The 25,486-nt window shown below is 39.9% G+C and overlaps 1 protein-coding gene across 2 annotated transcripts in view; it reads right to left on the bottom strand.

Moving 5' to 3' along the window:
• Positions 1–1,207: 1,207 nt before the first annotated feature.
• Positions 1,208–25,486, bottom strand: part of GRAMD4 (GRAM domain containing 4) — a 77,402-nt gene continuing 53,123 nt past the window's right edge. For both annotated transcript variants that reach the window (XM_065665370.1, XM_065665378.1), the window contains exons 5-19: positions 25,180–25,241; positions 23,168–23,300; positions 22,663–22,688; positions 20,946–21,037; positions 19,311–19,402; positions 18,277–18,325; positions 15,716–15,787; positions 14,334–14,377; positions 14,118–14,227; positions 12,728–12,882; positions 8,987–9,134; positions 8,460–8,553; positions 6,619–6,703; positions 5,410–5,478; positions 1,208–5,131 (exon numbers count right to left, since the gene is read on the bottom strand). In XM_065665370.1, the coding sequence (XP_065521442.1) occupies positions 5,030–5,131; positions 5,410–5,478; positions 6,619–6,703; positions 8,460–8,553; positions 8,987–9,134; positions 12,728–12,882; positions 14,118–14,227; positions 14,334–14,377; positions 15,716–15,787; positions 18,277–18,325; positions 19,311–19,402; positions 20,946–21,037; positions 22,663–22,688; positions 23,168–23,300; positions 25,180–25,241 (1,333 nt within the window). In that variant the 3' untranslated portion in view covers positions 1,208–5,029. The remainder of the gene's footprint in view (positions 5,132–5,409; positions 5,479–6,618; positions 6,704–8,459; positions 8,554–8,986; positions 9,135–12,727; positions 12,883–14,117; positions 14,228–14,333; positions 14,378–15,715; positions 15,788–18,276; positions 18,326–19,310; positions 19,403–20,945; positions 21,038–22,662; positions 22,689–23,167; positions 23,301–25,179; positions 25,242–25,486) is intronic.

The raw sequence follows: 25,486 nt of genomic DNA on the forward strand, positions 1-25,486 counted from the left end.
AAAGAGCTCATTCAATTCAATTCTATTGCTAAAGCCAGCTAGAGAAACCAAGGGCCATTCTCAGGAAGCCTGTCCCTTCCTCCCAAGGGCCAAGCAGTCTATGGCCAAAATGAGACTTCTAGGCTTCACACTCACCTTCCGCTATCACCTTCCATTCAGGCTGGCGGGGCTGGATCCATCTCTGCGAGTACTGCTGCAGATGTAACTCATCTTGTACAAATATTTAAAGAAAAATGCATTATAGAACAAGAGGGAAGATAAGCATTCTCAAAAGAAGTCAAGATTTGTCAGAACACAGATAACACCAGCTAAAGAGCACCATTAAAGCACCAGATGCATTGCTGCCATCATGAGAAAACTAAATACCAAAATAAATGGCACAGCACACATTCACAACGGCAAGATCTGTCCCAAACTGATCTATTTCAGCTGAGCAAAACACAAAGGAGTATTGTACAGGCAAACAAACAGGTCTGTATTAGACGACCAGCAGCTCACTCCTCATATCACATTTCTAACTGCAGACAAAGGTTTGTGTCCCCATGTGGAAGCCAGTGCTGGGCAGTGAGCCTCCCTGGCATACACCATGGAGAAAGCAGCCCTGCCATTTATCCCCAGCAGGGTTACAGGTTACACAGCAGCAGAGCCAAAGGCTAAGCAATGCAGTGCATGTTGGTTTGACCAATGAGCTGAAGTGACTGCAGATTCTGCAGGAGAACAGCTGCCTCTGGATCTGGAATGATGCTGCTGAACATGTCAGCTGCAAACCCCTGGCACGGAAAAGGGCTTCTGGTGCTCACCTGCAACAGCCTGCAGCTATTTGTTTCAAGGAGGAGCTCCGGCAGGTGTGAGCCTGTACTCCTACAGCCTCATCCCACCCATACCCTCTTGCAGTGGCAGCGTCTTAGAAATTACTGGTTGCTTTTTCAGCCCTTAAATTAACCGTATGATTACAAAGAGACAGATGCACTTACAGACAAAGATCCAACCAAACATACACATCCATTCTCCAATACATTAACTGGATTATTTAGAATAAAAGCATGCTCTTCGGGCTTCAAAATTGGCAAGAAATAAAAGCCACCCACCTTCCCCCCAGTGAGGGACTTGTGGTGGTTTATGAATCTACCAAACCCCACTAACTCACCTCGTTCCAAGAGATCAGGTGTAGTTTAGATGGATAAATTACAGAACCTTGTAAAAAGCATTAGCACAAAGCATTTTTAGGTTTATTTAAATAAAAATTATAATTTATACAAGACTTTTTAAACAAACAAGATTTTCTTAAAAAATGTACAGGGCAAATAATTTCATTATTTCAATTCTTCATACAGTATAAGTCTTTTGTCAAACAAAAGTTACACTGATAATGAATTATTTACAACTTCAAAATATAGACTCGAACTTCAGACATAAAAATTTTAACATCCATTCTATTTCAATGATTAGTAGAAATTAAACATCTGCCAAAATGTACAGAATTCAATAAAAACTACCAGTGGTTTTAATACAAGTGTAAGTAGCTGAAAAAAAAAGTACATCCTTTCATCTCCTCATGATTGGGTAAAATCTCTTTTCTCTTTTTCTGCAGGAACAAGGGTAGGGTTTTCTGCTGGCATCCTGTGTGATGTTGCTACTAAATAAATAGCTTGTTTCATTCAATCTTGCCTCACAAAAGCTACAGCGTACAGAAAGGCATGATTTCATATTTCAGCTGTGTGTGACTTTTGAATTTAAGTGGTCACCCATAAAGAATTAAAGCAGTCAGTTTTCATCTCCCTTTTTTCTCCTCTTCTCTTTAAAAGGGACTCAAACTAACGCACTTCTAAATAAGTTAAATCCAATTAGGTGTGAATGATTCAGCAATGAACCACAGGCATCAACAGAACTGCAAATATAAACAGCAAACAGACAGACAGTGACAAGGACACCACTTTCTGCTATTAGAAGCACTTTACATTAAGTGGTAGGACCCAGCCTGTTACTGAAGTACACCAGGCTGGCTATACTGCAAAACTATGCAGGAAGATTGGAATTTGAGGTGACAGCTTCAGTGTAATTATACAAGTCAAGTAGATATTTACTCACTGCTCACTCCTGCCTGCCCTCCAAGCCTGGGAGGGCTTAGCAGGGAGAAAAGCATGAGTAAACACACTGAGGTTACCTTCTAGTCTCTGAATCATGTATGCCACAGGAGCGGTTACGGAGCAGGAAGCTGGACAGCCCAGTGTGAAATGAACATTGCAAAATATGTACATTGATGTTTGTCAGTTATATTACAACTTCCATTAAAAAACAAAAAATCCAGTCTCTTTTCTATAGATTAGAATGAAACAACGTTGCATTGCAGTTTGCACTACGTTTACTGCTTTGAGAATCACCAACTTTTAAGTTCACACTGCTGATGTGCGGATTAATTTCAAACATCAACACATCAGATTTCATCAGAAGTTCCTAATTACTTTGCCTAGGAAAAAAAAAAACCATTTAAGAGCATATTGTACACGAGGCATTCCAGTCTGGGAAAAGCATCATTATTTTTTCCCTCCCCCTCTGAAGCCTGGGTACGGTTGATTGTCCTGGCACCATCAGCACAGGACCTATAGCTCCTCCGGGAACCAGAATCTAGGACAACCCTGTACACTAGGGTCAACCAGTGAAGGGTGGGAGGGGGAGGAGGTAATAAGTGCAAGCCCACTGATTTCCTACTGAAACTACTGTTATGATCAGAGTGAAGGTAGAAATTACACTTGAAAAATGATATAAAAATAAGAAAAAGAGCATGCTCTCTGTAAAAAATATAGTTTTCTGTTTCTTCAAAAAAAAGGACAACCTTGAACACACCCAAGGGATTTTTTTCTTAAGACAAAATGAATGAATCTGATTAAGATTTATAAAACATTAAGCGATTTTAATGCCTATTTGTTAGCCACACCTACTATTCAAGGAAGCTTTTAGAAAGGAAAGTCAAATCGTAATACACAGCAATTATGAAAAGAGATTAACTGATTTTAAAGTAGGTTTGATAAGAAAAAAAATTAAGATCAAGAATTTTTACTTAAACATAAAATCTGAATGTGTAAAGTGAATAAACCATAAACTGTCATGCTACATCCATATTATATGGTGGCAAAATGGATTCCCCACCAGCTTCACTAATATTTTGTTTTCAAGCCCTAAGTTACACCATACCTGAGGAGGTGTTAGAAATGCACCCCTTTTTCAGGACATGTAAAGACATCTTCAAGTGCTACTCTAAAGGGAGAACTCAAAAATAGACATCATGGTGGATTCTCACCCATTCTTGTCCACGTTTCCACCCAGGGCAGTTTCACCCACCAGTGTTTCACTTTACCCAACCAAATCACAACATTCAACAATATTTATTCACATCAAGTTCATATTAAGTTCTTCATATCACACCTCTCCATGGCCAGACTGAAATAAGGTTTGTGCAGTTTGACTGCCACCTTCATTGCTGCTGCATTTGTTGAAAGACTTTAATTAGAAACTGTGCTAAGAGTTGAACACCCTTTGGTGTTTGCCTTCCCTCTCCCTCCTTCATTTGACCCCTTTCCCTATAAAGAAAGAAAATCCCCATTTGAAGGAAAAACAAAAAAGGAAAAAAAGAGAGAAAAAAAATCCATGAAAGTAAGTCCCATTTTTCACTTAAGAATTTGCATCTCCATTGCTTTTCTGGGGACATTCATATAATGCCTGAAGGCATCCATACCACTCAACTCAAACAACACAGCAAAGGAAAAGACATACGGGAAGGCTTGGCATAACTCCTACTGTGCTTTCGTGAAAATGCTAATAAAATTCTAAACCTCTCAGATGGGTGCTATTATATAGAGTATAAAAGCTTTCTAATATTAAAGACAAAGGTCAATGTGTGCTTTGCTGCTAGACAGGCCTGAGAGAGTTTGGAGAAGCACAGCCTTCGCGTTTTACCTTGCAGTTGGCTTTAATTGTTATGGAAATCTAATTCTGCAAGGGGAAAGATGGCAACATAGCAGTGCCCCTAAAATTACGCTTTGAAAAGGAATTAATGCTTTCAGCTGCTATATAATAGTGGGGGTTTTATTACAAGCTAACTCCAGAGAAAAGCTAAATTAAAAGTCATGTCTCTTAATTATTCCCACCTCCCCCACCACAAAAACTCTGCAAGTCTTCAATGCATTAACATACAAACACCTTGTACATACAACATGTACAATAGTTGAGCCCTTCTATGACAAGTATCTACAGAAATACAAATATACGATGCCTAACATTTTAGGAACAACATTTTGGTGCCCTCTTTTATAAAAAGTATCTGCCTGCCTTCCTTCCCCTTACTTTGGTTAACTAGGAAAGGAAGATATAGTCACAAACTTTCTCCTCCAATTCACTTTACAAGCAATTCAAACTTCTGTGTGTAGGAAAAACTGAACCTAACCAAATCAGTAAAATATCTGTGATGTGAGAATTAGCAAGAAGGGGTTATTTCAAACACAGTTATAAATACAGAAATACTAAGAAGCTAATACTTCCTTGGTGTTGCTCTCAGTTTTAGTATGTACTCAACTGAAAACTCTTGATTCGAAAAAGCAGACTTCAGGCTGCTGCAGTCATTATTCTCACATCTCAGGTTAAAAATAATTAGGATAAAGGGACAAATATTTCCCTAGGGATATGAGTGGAGTTAAAGGGATCAATCTGCTTCATTTTGTTATCTAGTCATTTCTCCATGCATTTTCCCAGCTTTTAATGTCAGTAAATAAACATTAAAAGTGCTTAATGTGCAAGGCTAATAGTGATGATAGCACTTCCACTGTTTTGTTTCATTTTGTTTTTTGTTCCTTTTTTTACAAAAACCTTAAAAACAAACATGAAGGCATATATAAAATACACTTGATTTATGTAACAGATAGAATATAAACGACCAGACAAGAAAAATTATTGCAAAATAGATGAGGATGTTCATTTTTTTCACTACGAAGTTGTAAAATAAGAAAGTTTCCTTTAAATCTTCTAAGATAAGATACTAGCTTTCGCTGCTTGATGATGCAGAGGTTATTTTCACATATTGGTTGAAAATTGTCTCAAATGCTTCATCTCTGTGTACCATGGCACCAAACACCAAAGGCTAAATGACAGAACAAAGAAAAGATTTTATCAGTCCAGAAAACAAAACTCTTCCTCTAGGTATAGCAACAGGAGATGAACTGTACTCGAAGTACATTAATAAGGACATAAGAATCCTTTTCTCTACTAGAATCTGGGATATATGGCAGGGTTTTTAACATTTTTCATTTGTCCATCTTCTTCCTAAACCAACCATGGCATAAAATGTGTCTGCACAGAGTTTATGAGCAAAGGACCATGAAGTCAAACACAGCAATAAAGATACAGCCAGCTACTTACTTTTTGTGTAGACGGTGTTGATACAGCAATACCCATCCCTGATCCCGGAAGAACAGAGAGAACTTTATACTAAAAATAAAAACAAAATAGGTGAAGATATCTTACATCCTGAATAACTGCATTACGCGCTGAGGAGGTTACACAACTCATCACCGCTATGTCCTCCCAGCCACAACCAACAGACCTCTATTAAAAACAAGAAGAGGACAGACGCTGCTCTCCGACCCCAGAGTCACTGGATACAGTGAGCACCTGCCTCTCCTCTTCCTCCTCCCATGTGCTGTGGCAGCACCCAGCCTGCCTGCCAGAACCAGTCCTGGCCCCAAACTGAGCACCCTGGTACCCCTTGCACTTGGGAGCTAGCCCAGCCACGATGCCAGGCACCACTTGTCTATGGAATTAATAATTGATACTGGTGGATTGTAAGCATCATTCTTGAAGTAATGCTGGCTCATTGTTTAGTAGTTCTTTACTGCCATGAAGTAGTTCTTTACTGCTTTTTCATCTGTATAGGTTTTTTAATGAAGATGAGACAGGGATCACGAAGCCAGGCATAAAAATGTACTGTGCCTGATTTCAGTTTGGGAGTAAGAAACAGGGGTTGAGAAGGCCAGGCTGGGTGGAGCCTTGAGCATCCTGGTTTAGCGGAAGGCATCCCTGCCCATGGCAAGGGGTTTAGACTAGATGATCTTTAAGGTCCCTTCAAACCCAAATCATTCTATCATTCTATGAAAATTTGGAGGTAATTCAGCAGTAGACACCGGGCTGCCCAGCATGATTTAATCTGTGGCACTCATGGCCACAGGATGCAGTAGTAGGGGTGTCTGTGTTTAAGAGTACGCCAGGTTCAGAGAAGGTAACAAAAAGTGACATTAAACACCATACAGATTGATGCAAGGCACCAATAAAGCCATCGGTGACTGCAGGCTGACAAAACTCAACCAGATGAAGAACAATAATGTACTTACTCTAATTCCAGCTATTCACTTCTTGCCTCTGTTAGTGTTGGGAACCCAACTATACAAAATTCCAGCCCAATCCGATCTGGCTATTCTAATGATTTAACTTTCCCCACTAACAATAATCCCTCTTCATTCCAAGGAACCTACTATTAAGATGGTGCATCTACGAATATCAACACCTCAAACTGAAGTTAGCATGACATAATTCCTGCTACCAATAGAACAGACATACACAAAACACACATACCTTCTGAATATCTGTTATATCCGTTAGCTTTATAACTTTATTTCTCTTAGATGAGCCAGATTTGGAGCTTTCAAAGCACAAGTAACTGAAGACAACGAAAGAAAATGTTCATTTTGATACAGTATTCTAAAATAAAGCTCCAAATATCCCTGCCATCACTTCCTGAAGTTTTTGTTCACAGCTACAGATTGGGCAGAGAAGAGATTCTGAGTGGCTCTGCAGAGAAGGACTTGGGGGTGCTGGTCGATGAGAAAATGAACATGAGCCAGCTTCAGTGTGCACTCGCAGCCCAGAAAGCCAACCGTATCCTGGGCTGTATCAAAAGCAGCGTGACCAGCAGGGCAAAAGAGGTGATCCTGCCCCTCTACTCTGCTCTTGTGAGACCTCACCTGGAGTATTGTGTGCAGTTCTGGTGTCCTCAACATAAAAAGGACATGGAACTGCTGGAACAAGTCCAGAGGAGGGCCACGAGGATGATCAGGGGACTGGAGCACCTCCCATATGAAGACAGGCTGAGGAAGTTGGGGCTGTTCAGCCTGGGGAAGAGAAGGCTGCGTGGAGACCTCATAGCAGCCTTCCAGTACCTGAAGGGGGCCTATAGGGATGCTGGGGAGGGACTCTTCATCAGGGACTGTAGTGACAGGACAAGGGGTAACAGGTTCAAACTTAAACAGGGGAAGTTTAGATTGGAGATAAGGAGGAAATTTCCTGTTAGGGTGGTGAGGCACTGGAATTGGTTGCCCAGGGAGGTTGTGAGTGCTCCATCCCTGGTGGTGTTCAAGGCCAGGCTGGATGAAGCCTTGGGTGGGATGGTTTAGTGTGAGGTGTCCCTGCCCATGGCAGGGGGTTTGGAACTAGACAATCTTAAGGTCCTTTCCAACCCTAACTATTCTATGATTCTAAATATCACAGGTTAAAATCAGCTTCAAAAAAAGAGAAAGAGGCACACAATATGCAATTCAGTCCTGGCTTCTAATTTAGAGCAAACATTTGTAAATTCTCGTAAGCTGTCTGAAAGCCCACAGCATACGGCAGGCACACAACACAGAAAAATCTTGTATTTGTATTACTGCCCTGAATGGTTAAACCTGACAAGTGTTTTAAAGACACCAGAAATGCATATATTCTTAAGCCATAGAAATACCAAATCTCAAAAGGCTTATAAGTCTTTTACCATCCCAAAAGAAGATTAATGAAAAACACTGTGTTAAGTTTCATGTTATTGTGATGCAGACAAAAGCTCAGATTTCTAAATGCTGGAGAGTGCTCTCCATCACTAGGTGACACTGCATACAGATGAGCCTTACTTCCATTCATTACACTCCAAAGGAATCTCAGTGCAACACCCAAAGAGTAGTGAACTAGTTTTAAAACCAAGGATTAAATTTCTATTTGCTTTTTGCTGCACATTGTTTCAAGGAAGCTAGGCACTGAATTTGCTTCAAAGACAGAAACTAAGAGTATTAGCCAAATTAAGTTGATCACAACTTATCAAAGTACACTTAGCTTTTAGGTTTCTTTTTTAGTGTGTATATACATATATATATATATATATATAGTTAGCATGTTACCCACATCAAGAACTGAGCTACTGACGACTAACTATTTAGAGCTACTCTCCATTCCTATGCAAGACTCTGCAAGGCAAAATCACATTTGTTAAGCATTACAACACCCCAGATTCAGCTCTCCCTCTCCTATGGTGCTTTCTTGAGGTCATGAAACACCATGAGAAGGCATTTTTGTTTCAAAACATTGTTAAAGGATTACTTTTGGATTCAAGTATTTTTAATGTCTGATGCATTTCCTTCCTAACAAATGTGTCAAGTGCAATGACTCACTTTTCTGTGACATAAAGAACTCCATTCCTGATGTAATCTGTAGGCATCTTCCTATCTCTGTTAATCAAGCAACAGCGCCAGCCGTTTTCACACACTGAAAAATTCATAATAAGAAATACTACTTTAAAAAAAAGACATGCATTATCCCCAACAATTTCCTTATAAGACATCAGAAGCCACTGACAATTAAACATTAGATACCTAAAACTAGAAGCATTTATAAAAGAAAAGCCTAAATAAGATGTTTTTAGACATCATAACACTGGTTTTAAAAAACCGAAACCAAAACCACCCACACAATTATTCCCTTTGTTGATGCCTTTTGCATTATCACAAAAGGCACACCAGGCTGTGCATTCTTCCACAGAACTGCAGGGATGTGGAAATTAAAGAAACCGTCTCATTCATCCTAATCTAGAGCAAGTCTTTTTAATCAAAAGCTTATACCTGTACAGTGCACAGCAAGGGAATTCAACTTGGCTTGTTAAAAAATGCTCTACTAATGTAGCCTTCCTGTTGTGTAATACCTGCCAAAGGACGCTCATTTTCCGACAGGTTAAAAACTTCATGGAAATTCCCCCTCTTGGTGGTATGGAAACGACTCGTGTCTTCATCTTTGCTTATTCCAGTTGGGGCACTTGAGCCCACATAACTTCTGGAAGCTGCTGTTTGAAGCTGCAGAAAAACAAACATGATTCCAAACTTTAAATAGCAACACTTAAGCTGTGCTCTTAAAAATAATCTGGCTAACTACCCTTCCTAAAATACACAGAGCAATTGATGTTGTAATGCAGTAATTTTCACTAACTACCTCAATAAATTAAACTTTGGACTATACTACTGCTATAGCACAAAACTCAAAACATACTATCTGAACATAGCCTTTTAAAGTGCTGCCCTTCAATGGATGCCTTTGCAGGGGTGAAAGCACATGGTTCTAAATGCACCTACCTTAAACTACCATTCTTCAACAGGAAGCGTATCTGATTACAGACAGCTAGGTCATTGCATACAGATCCAATTATTATACTAGTGGGACTACTGACAGTTAATATATCAGTACTTGGTCTGTCTTCAAGAGCCAGAACAAGCACAAAATATTATTGCACAAAGTAAGCTCAAAAAGAAAAAAAGAGCAAAGAAAGGGAAAGCCACATAAAACTGCGTAAGTTCATTATGAATACAAAAGCTGAAATTGATAGGAAGTTTTCCACACTACGATCCGTACCTTTTCATGCCCTGACAGCTAGCAGGAAAAGAAACAAACAACACAAATATGACAGTGAGAAAAGAAAAAAAAGTGAGTCTATTTAACAGCATAAACACACAGAATAAAACATGAACTGAGTGGCACTGCAAGATCTGGCTCACAAACCAAGAGACTACACACAGTGAATGCAATTAAAAAAAGAAGAGTTATCAGTGGTTAGAGCACACCAGTTCAATTTATTCAGGTTGTGCTAGAGCCATTGATCTTTCCTTTGCTTTGAAGTTGCACCGAACTTTTGAGAGTGTTGACATGTGAAATAAAATCAGAATGGTTGTCAGTGTCTTGGGGGGAAGGTAGCATGGAGTTTTCAAATCAAAGCACTTGAGTAAAGTCTACTTTTAAACAGAGCTCCTGAACCACTGGAGACTGCCCTAGCAAATAAGCCTTGCTTCTGGAAGGACGGCAGGCAGTTTCTTTTGAGAAGTTTGCCTGCGTTTGCTTTTTCATCTTGGTAGGGCACCACATGATTCCAAAGGCTGGCTTTTGTCACTGAAGCATTAACAGCTCCATTCTTAGTCCTACCATAACCATGCAGTTAAACAACTGGCAAACTGACAACATGCAAGCTTGCGACTAAGCCCTTCTTCTGTAAAGGCCTGATGCCATCGGAGGCCAACCAGCCTCTGCTCCTTTTCTTTTTTGCACATAAGCTGGCAGCACTCCATGCTTTGCAGGACTTTGTGCTCACAAAAGAAATGCAAAGCTGAGGAAAAAATGATCACTGCAATTGCTGACTAGAAACCAGGCTGACAAAACAGGCACAGCAGAGGTATTTACCATCCAGTTTTTAGGGTAACCATGATACAATGATGCCTTAATGGAAAAGAACAAAGAAAGTTGACACGGAAAGCAAATGGTTGCTGATTACTGTACTATTGCTTCAGTTTCTGCCCTTCTGCAGAGCCCTTAACAATGACTGAGCCCCTGGAACCAAGGAAAGTAATAATAGTCTGTGTGCTAGTAAAGATCAAGTAAATTTTTTTAAGGCTTTCTTGGACAAGTTACTTGGCTCAATGTGCATTTAACCAGGTGAAGCTCCATGGACCAAAACATAAAAAACATTAGGGCAAGAGGTCTAATGATTTTTGCACTGGAATGAAATTTATTTCTGCTCTCTGCTAAACTGCTTCCTACTTACCCATTATATAAAGATTAAAAAAGGTGTTTAAACTTCAGGACCATATCCCATTCAGTGGCTGAAAACATGAGAAAGTTCTGCCCTTGCTCTAGTCCTCCCTAACACAGGCAAATGTTTCCTCCACCCTTAAAGGAAGCAGCTAATTATCCATGACCACCCAGGCCTGAGACTACCTATGGCTGATTACTAAAAGAAAAACATTGCATCTGATTTTGATACGCCTTAAATCTAACTGGAAGTGTTTGGATTTGTAATGCTGGAAGCATCCTGACTGTCAAAAAAAGTCACCAACAACCTTGAAGTAGGAATACCTGGAAATATTCCTGTTTACTTGATCTGTCATCAGCTTCTGACATACAAACTTTCCCCATCAGATACTGCTGTCAGTATTGTTCTCTAAGGACAGGAGGTCAGAGTCACGGTATAGATAATGAATATTGCATTGTGTCGAGGTATATGATACCTTGTATGCTGTTTAATGACAAGAAACCAAAGCACATATGCTGGCACGACATGCTTTTGGGCTCTGCCTTTTCTATGAAAAACTGAAAAACCTATTTGGTTTTTAACTTTTTGTACTAAACTATTTTTTATACTACAAGGTCCCCTGAAATCTCTCAAGGGATAAGACAGTTTGTCTAAAATTACTGAAACCAAGTTAATGTTTTCAAAGACATCTGGAAACAGAAAACACAAGCAAGAGCAATATAGGCTATGGACAGCTCTGTCCAAGTGCTCATTCACCTTCCTCCTCCCTTGGAATATAGGAGCAAAAGATCCACTTTGCGTCACAGACTATCTTCCTCTTCTACTTCCTTCTGAAATACTCAGATTATGCTGCAGCTGTTTTACCACCAACTGCTCCATCACCCCCTGAACCCCATATTTCTTCTTTTCAACAGCTTAACAACCAAAGGATCATGTGTTTATTCCTTTTGCTCCTAGTTGTGTAGCCTGACTGAATTATTGCTAAGCGCTGCACATTTTAGTCAGAGAGCTTATGACAGTACTCAGATACCCCATGAATGGAATTAGATAATGTGATTACAGGCATTAAGGAAATGCTAAAATGGGATTAGACCAAAGTTTTACTACAACTATTTTTATTTTTAAACTAACAAACATTGACAAATTCAGGGATATGGAAAAGCATGACTTGCTTTTCAGTTAACGTGTCAGCTCCCAAAACAATTTACAAAGATACACAAGACAACACTTAGATTTAACCACGAGACTTGAACAAAAGAAAAATTCACTGTTGGAGTACCAACATGGTGAAAAGTCATTTACCACCACTACGCTAAAAGGTCACCTAATAGAAATAACCCTAAGACATAATGCCTAAATCTGTAAATTACTTTATTACCTCTTTTAACACTTACTCCTTTAAGTAAACCACATATTACAGTCAAGCCTTTTTAATCTATTTTTTTTTTTACCTAACTGTTCTTCCATCTACACAAATAGCTGGATTGCCACTGAAAAAGAAAGTCTGAGAGCAAAGAAGGGGAATACAGAAAGACTAAACTTTGACAGTAAAATCACACAGAATGTATGCTACAGAAATTGATATTATTATGGATGGTGGTGTATTTGTGTGTTCAGCTTGATACGATTTCCAGTATATATATATTTATATATACACTTTGAGAATAGATTCCTTTCATACAAGAAATAGAATCCATGTTATAACTCTGTGGATCTTGAAAACAATAAAAAAATAGAACTAACATTGCCTGTTGGAATTTAATTAGCCTTCCCTTTAATGTGCTCTAGTCACTGGGGAAAAGGTAAAGGGAGAAAGGAATCTGATTTTTCAGTTGTTGGGAACTGAGGGACAGAAAGACTTATTACCCTTACCCGTCTTGATACTGTAGCATTTGATCTTTCTTTGAGCTGAGGATCTGTTGGGAGACTTGTCCAGATGATATAAGGAGTATCATACTTTGCTCTTAGTCTGGGGCATCGTTTGAAGATAAAATCAATGAGGAAAAACTTGATTCCAGCATAGAGTCCTAAAAAAAAAAAAATCCAAAAAAGACACTTCAGTACACATGTTGAAGGGGCATTAAGAACATCACTGTTTTGATCAGGTTTTAACAAGTCCATGAGTGAAACAAAGTTCTGTATCTTCATTCATAGTGCTAAACCATTCTCTTGACTTTAATATTTCAATTCTTCTTCTAATCCTCAGTTATTTTAAAACACCTAGGTTGATTCTTATTACACAGAAGAACTTCAAAATACTTCAAACACGCATTCCTTATTACCAGAAGCCCTTCAAAACCACAATATATTTCCAAAACAGAAAACACACCAGAGCATCCATCTCTGCAGCTCCTTGCAAGAATTTAAATAGCAACAGAGGGCTCTCATGTACTACATTAAACTCTATCTTCCAGTCCTGTATAGACTCTTATCTTATTATACAAGTTATTTCCTTGATTCTGCCAGACTAAAAAGGGCTTGAAATACTCTCCCAAAGCTTTATGAATGCAATTCAGGTCTCCTTCTAAGAGTCAGAGTATAATAATAATACCTCATATATCTAATTCAACTGTCATGTCAAGCAGACCTATGTTTATGCTCAAGCTAACGCAATTTGAAATTCACTGCCATGAAAAGTAACAATCATTTAATTATATCATTAAGGGAAAAAAAATGAAAATTCTTAGTTCACAGGATATGCTTTTTATCTTAGAAAATAGATACTCTCATGCTGTAGTGAAAACCCCCTTTTCCCAATTCCCATTTCAGACTTTAAGTACACGCAACTTCACCCTCAGTAATCTGTTCATTTTTGTCAGGGCATCATCCAAATGCTGCAACTAGTCCCACCAAGTCTTTCTTTTTTTTCCCCCAACCCTGTAATCTTTGTGCCTTCTGTGTGGTCCCACATATTTCATTTGTGAGGATATAGGAGTGAAAAAAATTCCCAAAATATAGGACTTCCCAGAAGTCTTACAGCTGACAGACTGAAGAGCTCTGCTAACAACTCATCATGAACTTCCCCTCTTCAAGAAGCAAATGCATTATCCAGTCTTTTTCTATTATGCTATATATCCTGAGATGGTTTTCGAAATGCACATGACAAACAATGCCAAGCACAAGGAAAATACTTTCAAACACTGCATTATTTATTAAAGTAAGGTTTTCTTTCTTAAACTCTAAAATTCCCCCTCTAAAGATCATGGTAAGTTTTAACGCATTAAGTCTAGACTGTAGCAGGTCAATTATTTATTGTGTTTACCCATTGAGAGCCCAATAATCCTGTAGGGCAAAAAGCAGGATGCAATAAAAGCTGCCCATAGAGTAATGTAGAGTTTCTGTGTTATTTCTGGCTGGACCCACATGAACAAGCTGAAAACAAAAAAAGAAACACAATTTTATTACTAATGTTTCAGGCACTGGTCATGTCTTGTTGCAAGGGGGAAAAAAAAGACTCATGTCAGATAGATAAACTTACTTTTTGATTTTTTCCAGTATGTCTGCCATCTTGCCAAAAAGGTTCTGCATAAGAAGCAAGAGAATTAAAACAAAGTCCTGCATTATCTTGGGTTGTTTTGGTCTACATAATAGAAACCAACAGTTATCTTACTCTGTTGGCAATAAGCAATTCCCAGAGGTGATTTTTTAACCTAATTTTTAGCCATTTATATACTTCACAATTACACAAATACAGAACAGAACAGCCATACACAATGACTTCTCACTTAATACTTTGTTCTGTAACTCAAGATGGATTTTCAGAAGTAAAGAAGCTATCTGACACCACTGTCATGACTGCAAAGTGTTTACATCACTGCAAATATTTTATATTAAGCTGTCAGTCTTACAGTTAAGAACTTTTGTCATGAGGCGACACAACAGGAAGTTTCTTCACACATTTTGAGCACTGAAATTTGAGGAAGTGGCTACTGAGTTCATCAAACGTTGGACCGTTAGCTTCTCTAGAAACCCACTGCTATCAGGTTTTTATAATACACCCTTGGAGTTACTAGATTCCATGTACTTGCAACAACTTTTCATGCAAACTGACCCCTGATGAGGATTAAGAACGTTATTCAGACATCTTCTCTGACCAATCCTTGCTGTCAGAGCACCTGTAAATTTAATGTTCCCAATAAACTTCCAAAGATGTTCATATAAACACATGCATCGCCACCAGCAGAAGGAAGGAGATGAGCACATACAGTTGGCAAGAGAAAGATAAGCTACTTTCAGCAGCAGCACATTGTTAGACATGGCACAAGACGGTGGGGTCACTCAGCTGCTAGGTTAGCTCATCAAACTGAGAGCTAGAAGAAAACCTCCCTTCACCCTCTCCCATGAGAAGCAGATTTCAGGGGTCAGGGGAGCACGGTGGTGTTTAAAACAGGCTATTTCAGAGATGCTGTTCAAACTGTTGAATTAACACAGCTAAACAGACAACAGCCTTCAGCTAAATCTTGAAGGAAGAGGGTGTCCTACGCCAGCTTTGCGACTAGCAGATTTGGGACATGGACCCACACTCCAATACACTGGTAAGATTTGCCACCTCATCTACATTACCAGAAGCTCATATACATAAATTAGGGGGAACACTGTCAGAAGAAGCTGCTTCTGTTCCCCTCCAGACCTCACTCAGAGTTGTGACCACAGAACCTCAACCAGTTGTCTGAAGCATTGTGCCATTTTAAAAGCTCCAGGAATCTTTCTGAGGTCTCTATTGCTTGTAGTCAAGAAAAGTATTGTTTCTTTGAGTGTTTGTTTTCACATGCTGCCTAACAACGTCCTTTGACCACTTGGGACTACGAACGTCCTTGTTTCTAGGGAACCAGTTGGACAGGTCCGAGAGCAGCACAGTACCTGCGCCTTCTGAGCCACATCTAGAACAAGCTGAAACTTTTCAGACACGGTCAGGTCCTCTTTTGGGGGTTCCTTGGGCGAGAAAGAGACAATCCATTAATTTTAACCTCATCTGAAACTGGTATTTTACAAAACTCCTCATGAAAAGAAACCCCTCAACATTCTTGGCAATAGTCTTCTCACTTTAAACAGTCTCCCTTGTTTCAAATCTACTGTTTATGTCTTTCACTCCTGGTTCTATCTTCAGTTCTCAATGCTTTTCCTCCATAGTACATGCAAACATATTAATAGAAGGCTGTGAGACAGAGTAAGTCTTTCAAGCAGCACTGTTACAATGGCATTCAGTCTATGACCACAGACTTATAGGCCCATTAGCATGACCAGAGAAGGCTATGGATCCTCTTGAGTTCTAACACACTTGGGGATAACCAGGTTATCAGGCCCAGTCAGCACAGGTTTATGAAAGGCAGGTCCTGCTTGACTAACCTCATCTTCTTCTGTGACAAGATGACCTGCTTAGTAGATGAGGGAAGGCTGTGGATGTTGTTTACTAGGTTTAGTAAAGCCTTTGACATCATTTCCCACAGCATTCCCCTGGAAAAACTGGCTGCTCATGGCTTGGACAGTCATATTTTTTGCTGGGTGGATGGCCAAAGCCCAGCATGGTGGTGAATGGTAGTGGATGGTCACAAGTGGTGTTCCCCAGGGATCAGTACTGGGGTTAATTCTGTTTAATATCCGTATCAGTGATCTGGATGAGAGGATCAAGTGCACCCTCAGTATATTTGCAGATGACACCGAGCTGGATGGGAGTGTTAATCTGCTGGTGGATAGGAAGGCTCTAGGGAGGGATCCGGACAAGCTGGATCAATGGGCCGAGGCCAGTTGTATGAGGTTTAACAAGGCAAAGTGCTGGGTCCTGCATTTGGGCCCCAACAATCCCATGCAATGCAACAGGCTTGGGGAAGAGCGACTGGAAAGCTGCTCGGCAAAAAGGACCTGGGGGTGTTGGTCAACATAAACATGAGCCAGCTTGTGCCCAGGTGGGCAACATGGTTTTTATCAGCAATAGTGTGGCAGCAGGACCAGTGCAGTGATCATCTCCCTGTACTCAGCGCTGGTGAGGCCACACCTCGAATCCTGTGCTCAGTTCTGGGCCCCTTACTACAGACAAGACATTGAGGTGCTGGAGCGAGTCCAGAGAAGGGCAACGAAGCAGGTGAAGGGTCTGGAGCACAAGTGTGATGAGGAATGGCTGAGGGAACTGGGGCTGTTTAATCTGGAGAAGAGAAGGGACCCTATCCCTGTCTACAACTACCTAAAATAAGATTGTAGTAAGGTGAGGGTCAGTCTCTTCTCCAAGTAACAAGTGACAGAACAAGAGGAAATGGCTTCAAGTTGCACCAGGTGAGGTTTAGACTGAATATCAGGAAAAATTTCTTCACAGAAAGGGTTGTCAAGCACTGGAAACTGCCCATGGAAGCGGGTGATTTGCCATCCCTCAAGGTATTTAAAAACTGTGTAGATGTGGCATTGCAATCCCAGGCACAGCTGCAGGTTGGGCAGAGAAGAGATTCAGAGCGGCCCTGCAGAGAAGGACTTGGGGGTGTTGGTCGATGAGAAAACGAACATGAGCCGGCTTCAGTGTGTGCTCGCAGCCCAGAAAGCCAGCCGTATCCTGGGCTGCATCAAAAGGAGCGTGACCAGCAAGTCGAAGGAGGTGATCCTGCCCCTCTACTCTGCTCTTGTGAGACCTCATCTGGAGTACTGTGTGCAGTTCTGGTGTCCTCAACATAAAAAGAACATGGAACTGCTGGAACAAGTCCAGAGGAGGGCCACGAGGATGATCAGGGGACTGGAGCACCTCCCGTATGAAGACAGGCTGAGAAAGTTGGGGCTGTTCAGCCTGGAGAAGAGAAGGCTGCGTGGAGACCTCATAGCAGCCTTCCAGTACCTGAAGGGGGCCTATAGGATGCTGGAGAGGGACTCTTCGTCAGGGACTGTAGTGACAGGACAAGGGGTAACGGGTTCAAACTTAAACAGGGGAAGTTTAGATTGGAGATAAGGAGGAAATTTCCTGTTAGGGTGGTGAGACACTGGAATCAGTTGCCCAGGGAGGTTGTGAGTGCTCCATCCCTGGCAGTGTTCAAGTCCAGGCTGGATGAAGCCTTGGGTGGGATGGTTTAGTGTGAGGTGTCCCTGCCCATGGCAGGGGGGTTGGAACTAGATGATCTTGAGGTACTTTCCAACCCTAACTATTCTATGATTCTATGATTCTAAGGAGAATGCTAGGCTTCTTGAAGATCCCACAGGATCTAACTTGTCCCAGGCTGGTATATTAACATTGATTCCAGAAATGTGTTTCAAGTTCAGTGTGAAACACCCAAACCTAAGAGTACCGTTAGTTAAGATTTCTAAATTGCACGAGAAAGAAAAAGAATACAATGTCTTTGTTTGCACCTCGCTCTTTCCTTTCGTAGCTTCCCGCATAAACACAGAGAAAGGTCTTAAAGGTGCATCTTTTAACACAGACATATAGGACACGCTGATCAAATACCTACCATAGGTTCAGAAACTTCAGGCACAATGCTCCACTGTATTCTCCAACCCCTAGAAGTTATGGAAATAGTTAAAGAAAGCAAGTACTCCTCCACCTGCCAACACGGATTATTCATAAGAGGTTAAAAAGTAGTTTTCTGCAATAAGTACTTATGACTGAAAAAAAATAAGCAAATAATCCCCAAATTAATGAAGAACCAACAACATAACCAAAGCAAAACTGGCCAACCACATACAGCTTTAAAGGTGTACACATTAAAGAAAAGAATTAGCTAGGTAGACACTACACAGAGTCACCACTTGTGGGTATTATAACAGAAGTTAATGGTGTGCAGACAGTAATTAATCATTAATGTTTTTTCTTTTTGTGTAAAACTACATCAACTTATTCAGGACCTATCTGCTATCAGCAATTTTCAGAGAATAGTGTGTCATAGAGTAAGTATCAATTAAGAAGTCAGCAAGTTATTCAAAACATGCACATTAAGGTCCTCTTCATCATTAAGGGGAAAAACACCACCAGCCTAAACAGCATTTTAAAGAGATCCTCTCAGTACAGAAAACATACATTTTAAAATAAAGTCTTAATGTTTAATAGAGACTGAATTCACAAATGGAAGATGCTTTGAATAAAGTATGCCAAGATCGACTAAAAAAGGCAGAACTGCTATTTTAGGCCCAGATGAAAATTCTCTCCATGAAAAAGCAGCAGGCTTCAATAATTTAGGTGATATTCTCCAACTACTCTGAATGTTGCAAAATCTTATTTTAGAGCTTTAGCGTGCTGAGGGATTTGTTTGAGAACATGCAGCATCATTTATGATGACCCAAGTACAGAGGATACGAAAATAATTCCTTTTAAAAGTCAAAAGTTACAGAAATTGAGCAATGAAATTAAGGATATTAGAGTCTGAATTTTACTTGGTTAGACTTAACTCACGTTAGAAAAGCTAACAGTTCACAACTCAATGGAAGAACAATGAAACATCTTTCAAGCAAAGCATTACAGACAATAATCTAGTACTTAAGTAAATACCTGGCTATGAGGTAATTTAGGGACAACCTCAAAATTGCTAAAAATAAGAACATAGGAATGGCCCAGCCATGCCATACAGCATTCATGTAAATCTGCAGATTAAGAAATAAATAAAAAAAAAAAAAGAACATAGAGAAACATAGATTACAAACTGGTGCACAGTCAGTTGCATGAAATACCATTCCCCAATGGACTGCTGGGTTCAGAATCACACAATTCAAATCACAAAAATTAATACATTTTGGCCACCCCATGACTGACAACAGCACTGCATTTGTGTAAAGTCAAAACCCAGATCTCCAGAGATGACACTTAACTAGTTCTCAGCTGCTTGAGAGAAGTACTGAATACTTCCAACACTACAAATACATGAAGCGATAAGGGAAAAAAAGTAAACCTTAAAGTCTGTGAGCCTGCTACGTAACCACAACATGGTCTAACCTCACCTATGGCAGCTGAAGCAATGGAATAGAAGAAGGGCTATAGCAGCTAGCCCCATAAACGCTCACTCTATTATTTCAGGTCAACTAAATCCCAAACTTTTTAACAAGCTTAGAAAGACTGCAGGAAAATAGGCTTTGTTTTACCTGACAAGTACAAACACAAAGTGCCTCAAAAGGCATTCTGGTCCCTTCCTGGCTTCTGAAAATACAGAGACTACAGCCTCCCTGCTGAGACTGTTTTTACTGATAACCCCAATGTGAAGCATTGCCCTGGCCCCAACATCCCAGAACTTTCCAAACAGCAGCTGAAGTTCCTTCTTTCAGCTTCTATTTGAAGAATGGGTTTGTCAGGAGAGGTGAGAAACCCCAGTAGATTAGGAGAAGGGACAGACAAAGGGCACCAGGAGGGAGAAGTCTCCTCCTCAATATTCCTTCAGCTGCGCTGTGCAAAGTAGCATTGAATAAGGGTCTGTAACTTACACGGAGGGATCATTTAATAAAAAGGTGTGTGCCATTTTCACCAGACAGGTTCATTCAACTGCAATTACTGGTAATTCCTTTGGTATCAAAATGTTTCATATACACCATGACCAAAATAATTTAGATCATTAATTAACAGTTAGAATAAAAACAAATTTAAACTCCACTAAATAGTTACATCACTGTGGCCCACAAACCTCCTTAAGCAGCATGGGAATGCTTGAACTTAGCTCACAGACCTGATGTTTGCACATTAAATGATCCTCCAATCAACGCATTTTGTCTGTCATTAGTATGATCCTAATGAATGGCAAAGAGCACTGATGGAAAATGGCAGCTTATCATCAAACATTGCCACTATCAGCATTTCAGCCCTAGACAGCAAGAAATTTGGCAAAGGCGGAAGTAACCATCAAATTACAGGACTGGGAGACAGGAAACAAGAAATGAGAGAACAATGCCCAGATGATTCTGAGTTATTTTAACAGTTACAAAACTATGCTACAATAAACCCCAAATCCACAATTTAAGCGTCTTTGAAACATAAATGAAATGACAACTGCTGGCACTTTGTACACGAATGAAAATACACTACTTGATTTGCCTTTAAACTGTAGCACAACCCCTAGTCAGATATGGCACTTTCAATGAATTTCAGTAAATGATACATGTAAGAAGTTCTTACTACTCCTGGAGGAATAGGATAACTTACAATAAAGGCAATAGCAGAAGTGTAGATAGAATACCAGTCTGATAAGGCAGAAAGATTCTTCACAAAATTAGTAACAGGTTTGGCACCTCTCTCTAAACAGAAGCGGAGAAAAACCACAACTGTTAGAATTAGCTGGTAGCGGTTAAATCACTTGTAAATGACAAACAGACAACTTAGAAAATTAATTGGCATAGTCAACATATGTAATGATAAAAAGGCTTATCCAAATTAAGAAAAATGAAACCCAAGAAACCTTTGCTCTCACCATCACTGCATGAGAGATGCATCACTCCCACACACAGATGCACACAACCAGCCAGTGACAGCAAGAGGAGCTATTCCTCAGCTCCCTCAAAGCCACCTGTCCTTCCTATACTCTATTCCTCTAAGCTCTTTCACAACTTGGGCAAACTGGCTAGGGGACACATGAAAAACAGGAGGACAGTGCTGCATGAAGACCTTTGCTTTCTCTGCTGGAATACACTGGTTTTGCCTTCCCTGCTGAGAAGAGAGACAACTCCTCTTGCACAGGGATTCCCAGAAGTACCCACCCTCATTTGCAGTACGGCTCATAGCTTTGAAAAGCTTTCCTAGAGAAAGCCTGTGACTTGCTGTCCTAACTTGTTTGGCTTGAAATTCAGCTATCCTCAATACACTTCCTATAGGAAGTAATTAAACAACTAGGACTAGATTTCCTTGAGCATCATCAGCACAACCAAAGCAGCAGATGAAGTAAGTGGAAAGGGCATGCCCAAAGCACTGGAGGAGGTCACAGACTCAAGCCCTGCTTCCACCTCCTCTGCTCCACCACCCAAAACTGAACCTGCAGGGAAGGTCCCAATCAACACTTGGAAACTGCTAGTGACAACAAGGTTCTTGAGAGCTCAGGGTGGTTGTCAGGCACCGATGGAGAACAGGGATCTAGAATTTGCAGTTCACCTACAGGAAGTTAAGAACCACTCAAAGCTAAGCTTAATAGTGCTTTTTATAAAGCTATTCTTAAGGCAATACATGTGCACCACAGAAAAGAGGTCAGACGTTCTACCCCAAATGAAACTAGAAGGAATACCAGTATTAGAATAAGGAGAACAAAACTGACCTTACATGGAGATTACAGACCCTTATTTCAACTTTACCCTTCCCCCTACATTAATTTAACAATTTGTAGCACAAATCAGCCACATAGATTTTTTTTCAGGCTAGCAATTCTTTGCTGAACAGAACTTCTGGAGGGCTTAACTGCTTTCTTTAACCTGCCATCTCGCATCCTCCACTTTGTAATTTATCAGCTATCCAAGAGACAGAAATGCAAGACACATTCATGGTATGCATCATCCAACCCTTCATCTTTGAAAGCATAAGCTCATAGACTAGCAAGTGAACTACAACCACCTAGGGCATAAGCATACGCACACTATTACTCTTGGAATAATATGTCACGGAAAAATACCCCATCCTCATACATTACATTTTAACTAACCTTACAATTTTTAGTTCAGAGATACCCTATGTAATTCAAGATTAAAGGCAAGCTTCTACCACTGCTCCTCTAAGTTATTTTGCACTCCAAACACTGTATCAGGTTTCAGAATCATTTTTGCTTATTAACTGGCAGAAGTATTTGAAAATGCTGTATTTTAAAATGTAGCAATCTTCCCAATAGGGTTAGTAACAACTATTTTCACTTCCAGAAAATAAAATATTGCTAAGTACTTACTTAACCTTCTCATATTTTCAGTCAACCTGAAAAATAACGGATAAAAGCAATTTGTTAAATAGGCAAGTACTGCACAGTTGTGTACATTTGGTATATTGAAATACTGCTTACAGTTATAAATAAGATGTTTGTGCATAAAGTTTCATTCTTGCCTGTTATGAAATGTGTTTTTAGTAACTAACACAGCCTATCTTGCACCAGACCAAAACTTGAAATGTGAAAGCTCTTCAGCCTAACTAAGGCTTTGCCCACAGCTTGAGAGTCATGAGACAGAATCTGGTAAATAATGTAACTCTTACCCTACCTCAGGCAGCAAACAAACATTAGATTTCGTAGTGTGACCAAAGCATTCACAAACCTTCTGAGATGGTTCTAAACTTTCAGTTTTATTGCCATGTTCAAACCACATAAAGGGTTGTGAAACAAAAAAAAAAAAAAAAAAAGAGGTAAAAAAAGCAAGTTGTAAAGAAGCCAATAATTTCTCGCAATCACATTAAAGATTTACCTTCTAGCACTAAGAGGCTCTTCTGTTTCCACTGTATTCTCTTCTGGCTGAAATCTGAAGTCCTCAACATACTCCCCAAATTTGTCACAAAACCACTTCTGGAGTCTCGAACAGACTGTGTGACTACGCTTATCTGTCAGGAAGAAGCACTGAGTATCAGGATAATATCTTCAGACAACATCTGCATCCAAAGCTTGCCCCTGTTCCCACACACCATGCTTCAGTGGGAAGCAGACTTTGTACAGCTTTCCTGCCCTTCACCAACACTCTTCATGGAAACTCACTGTGCAATTTACTTCTGCCATTGCACAGGAACCCTGACTGCACAAAGCTGGTAAAATAAGACTAAATGTGACTCCTGCTTTGCTCTAAGCCCAGCACATGGAGGCATCACATTACCACAAGTAGAGAGATTACTTAACCCAACAAACGAGAATTTTTAGCAAAACCTGTAAAAACAGTTTCTGGTTAAGAGGTTGCTATAAACAAAAGACTGACATAAATGTCAGCACTCCTATTGTGCTGAAGGGTCACCTTGAAGAAAGCAATGTAAAGCAAAACATTCCTGAGCAGAGAGCAGGGCACCCACCCTGCAGCCACATGAACTTGACAGGAACGGGAAGTGGAACTTAAGCACAATTCTGTAAAAGACTTTTTTATTACCACTTTCCTACCATTTATAGGCTGTAAAGATTGTGTATGTGTGTATACACAGAGATATACATGCATCTCTAGATAATGTATATGCCACTTGCTATATGTGGAATATATAGTCATGATACTGCCTGGAAAGTCGTATATGGCAAAGTAATGAACTGATCTACACTTTCTGTATGTTAGTTTCAGTGGAAAAATACAACATAAGTATATGGATACAATGTAAGGGCAAAAGCCTTAAGACAGCACAAATGAGCACAAAACTTTAAACTTTACCTGTAACTCAGAAAATCATTGCCTAGAGGGAACAGAGAGACTGTTCTTTGGCAACGTAAGTCAATACAGCAATGTCAGGAGGAGGACACTGGTCACAACTATTTAAGGATCAAAGTTTGCATAGAACTCAGTAAGTTTAAGACATGATTAAACAGGCATGAAGATTAATCAGACAACTATAACAGCCAAAATGAGGCTTTTATGCATGTGGGGGAAAAGAACTGGTGCTCAGAAAACAGAATCAAACTATTGCAGTGATATCTAGAATACCAAGGAATTTAGTGAGAGTTTACAGCTGAGACAACACTTCAATTTGAAACAAAAAACCTGTGAAGTAGCTTCCCAAATGCTAATACTTCCAAATGTACTAAGGAAGAAATTGAGTGTACAAGACAGAAAAAAATGGTAGGTTGTAGTTCACATAACAAAGTACTGATGTTATGGGAATTCAGGAGGAGCAACTCCAAATTTAATCTGCAGATTTAAAAGCTCAATGAATAGGTGTGGGGAGGAAAGATCAAGTGTACCAAAGTGAGACCTGTTGCCTCAGCTCTTTCACAAATCACCGTATCATTGAATTCATAAGCAGCAGCTTAAGAAATGTAGATGACAGCGTAGGCGTCCAAAAAAATAGCAATTCTTAAGCTTATTCCTTTCCAGAATGTCTTGCCTTTTAGAAATAGGAAGCGCTAATACAGTTAATAGCATAAAAGAGCTTTTGCAGCTGAGACCAAAATAGAACATTTTTTTCTATGTATTACACCTGTTTTCCGGTACCTGAAGGATTAGCAAATCATGCAAGAGTGATGAAACCAGGCAACAGGTTTCATTAGATTCCTAAAGGCTTTACAATACTGAATGAAGTCCTTGCTCACGCGTGCAAAGTCAAGAAGTAAATGCAGAATCACATACAGGGAGATAAGAAGCTACTAAAATGGCCTTTCACATCTGGCTTCTTCAGAAGCCTGCTTAAAGACCCAGCACATTTTTCATCAAGGTTTGATCTTCTAAGGATCAAAAGAAAGAGGCAAAAAAAAACAACTGAATTAAACTGCTAGTAGAGATCTGATGAAGATTACCTGTTCCATTGGCTTGCGTCTGTGGCTTTGCAGGTTGCTGAGCTGCTGGCACCTCTTCTGTCCTGAAGTAAAACCAGAAACAATGTGAAGTGCTATAGATGAAGATGATTTTGGTTTACCTTTTAGGTAAAGGGAGCACTGGAACCTCCAGGGTATCCATAGCTGAGATAATATAACCATGACAAGATAAATCCAAGATTCAAAATATCCATGGCACATTGCACTTAAGATCCATGGCAATACCATCCACTGGAAGGAGAGGTGTGGTTTAGCCATTTCCTGTCACTGACAGCTCAATTCCATCTTA

The sequence above is a fragment of the Lathamus discolor genome, chromosome 1 (genome assembly GCF_037157495.1).
Source record: "Lathamus discolor isolate bLatDis1 chromosome 1, bLatDis1.hap1, whole genome shotgun sequence".
Taxonomy (NCBI): domain Eukaryota; kingdom Metazoa; phylum Chordata; class Aves; order Psittaciformes; family Psittacidae; genus Lathamus; species Lathamus discolor.